The sequence below is a fragment of the Myotis brandtii genome, unplaced genomic scaffold (assembly GCF_000412655.1).
Source record: "Myotis brandtii unplaced genomic scaffold, ASM41265v1 scaffold207, whole genome shotgun sequence".
Lineage (NCBI taxonomy): Eukaryota > Metazoa > Chordata > Mammalia > Chiroptera > Vespertilionidae > Myotis > Myotis brandtii.
This window is the reverse complement of record NW_005357736.1, coordinates 1,312,847-1,313,937: the sequence shown is the minus strand read 5'-3', so window position 1 is coordinate 1,313,937 and position 1,091 is coordinate 1,312,847. Positions and strand designations below refer to the sequence as shown.

General features: G+C 68.4%; 1 protein-coding gene across 1 annotated transcript in view; it reads left to right on the top strand.

The window, feature by feature from the left end:
* IFRD2 (interferon-related developmental regulator 2) overlaps positions 1-1,091 on the top strand; it is a 21,682-nt gene that overhangs the window by 2,071 nt on the left and 18,520 nt on the right. The window contains exons 6-10 of the mRNA XM_014539003.1: positions 1-80; positions 232-282; positions 367-536; positions 623-728; positions 1,028-1,087. The exon at positions 1-80 is cut by the window's left edge and continues 38 nt beyond it. Coding sequence (XP_014394489.1) covers positions 1-80; positions 232-282; positions 367-536; positions 623-728; positions 1,028-1,087 — 467 coding nt within the window. The remainder of the gene's footprint in view (positions 81-231; positions 283-366; positions 537-622; positions 729-1,027; positions 1,088-1,091) is intronic.

Sequence of the window (1,091 nt, the reverse complement as noted above, 5' to 3'; positions counted from 1 at the left end):
AGGAGCTGTTCCACGGCCTGCAGCCCCTGCTGGTGTCGGTGCTCACGGATGCCGCGGCCAGCCCTTCCGCCCGGCTCCACGTGAGTGCCGTGCCCCGAGACACCCTCCCCTCCCCATCCCGACGCAGAGAGGTGGCTCCTCCTGCCTCCAGGCCCCCTGCTCCGAGGCTGAGCCCCCGGCTGGGAACCAGGGCTCACTCCTGACCATGGCCTGACTTTGTTCTCCCGACAGTGTGCGTCCGCTCTGGGCTTGGGCTGCTACGTGGCTGCCGCTGACGTCCAGGTACGTGGCCTTGGGGCACGGGGGGTAGAGCACCCAGGCCCTCGCTCCGCCCTGAGCCACTCCCCTGCCGCCCTGTGCCCCTAGGACCTGCTCTCTTGCCTCACCTGCTTGGAAGGGGTTTTCAGCCGGTCTTGCGGTGCGGGCGGCTCCACAGCCCCTGCCAGCCTGCATGGCCTGTTCCGTGCCACCCTGCAAGCCTGGGCATTGCTACTCACCATCTGCCCCAGCAGCCACATCGGCCACATCCTTGACAGGTAGAGGCGACTGCCCAGGGGGTGCGGGAGGGGAGAGTGAAGGAGCCCCCAGCCCACACACGCAGCTCAGCTCGCCCCCTCCCCAGGCAGCTGCCCCGGCTGCTCCAGCTCTTGTCCAGTGACACTGTGAACCTGCGGATTGCCGCCGGCGAGACCATCGCACTGCTTTTTGAGCTCGCCCGGGACCTCGAGGTGTGAGGGGAGGGCGCCTGCTGACACCACGTGCCACCCCAGGCCCATGCAGGGGATGCCACAGAAGACAGGGCAGCCTTAGGTCAGGGCGGAAGTAGCCCCAACACAGACTCAGGTGCCAGGGCCTGTGCTGGGGGCTCTGAGCAGGGTTGTCTGGCCGAGGCAGGGGTCTAGGCGGGGCTCAGGGGCCCAGGCAGAGAAGAAAGCGACTTCCTCAGTGAAAGGCAGGGTTTGGGCCGCCCGTGTGGAGCCAGCAGAGCTCAGGCTCCTGTGCACCCCCGCCCGCCCCGCCCCTGCAGGAGGACCTGACCTACGGGGACATGGACGCCCTCTGCGGCGCTCTGCGCACTCTGGCCAGAGACA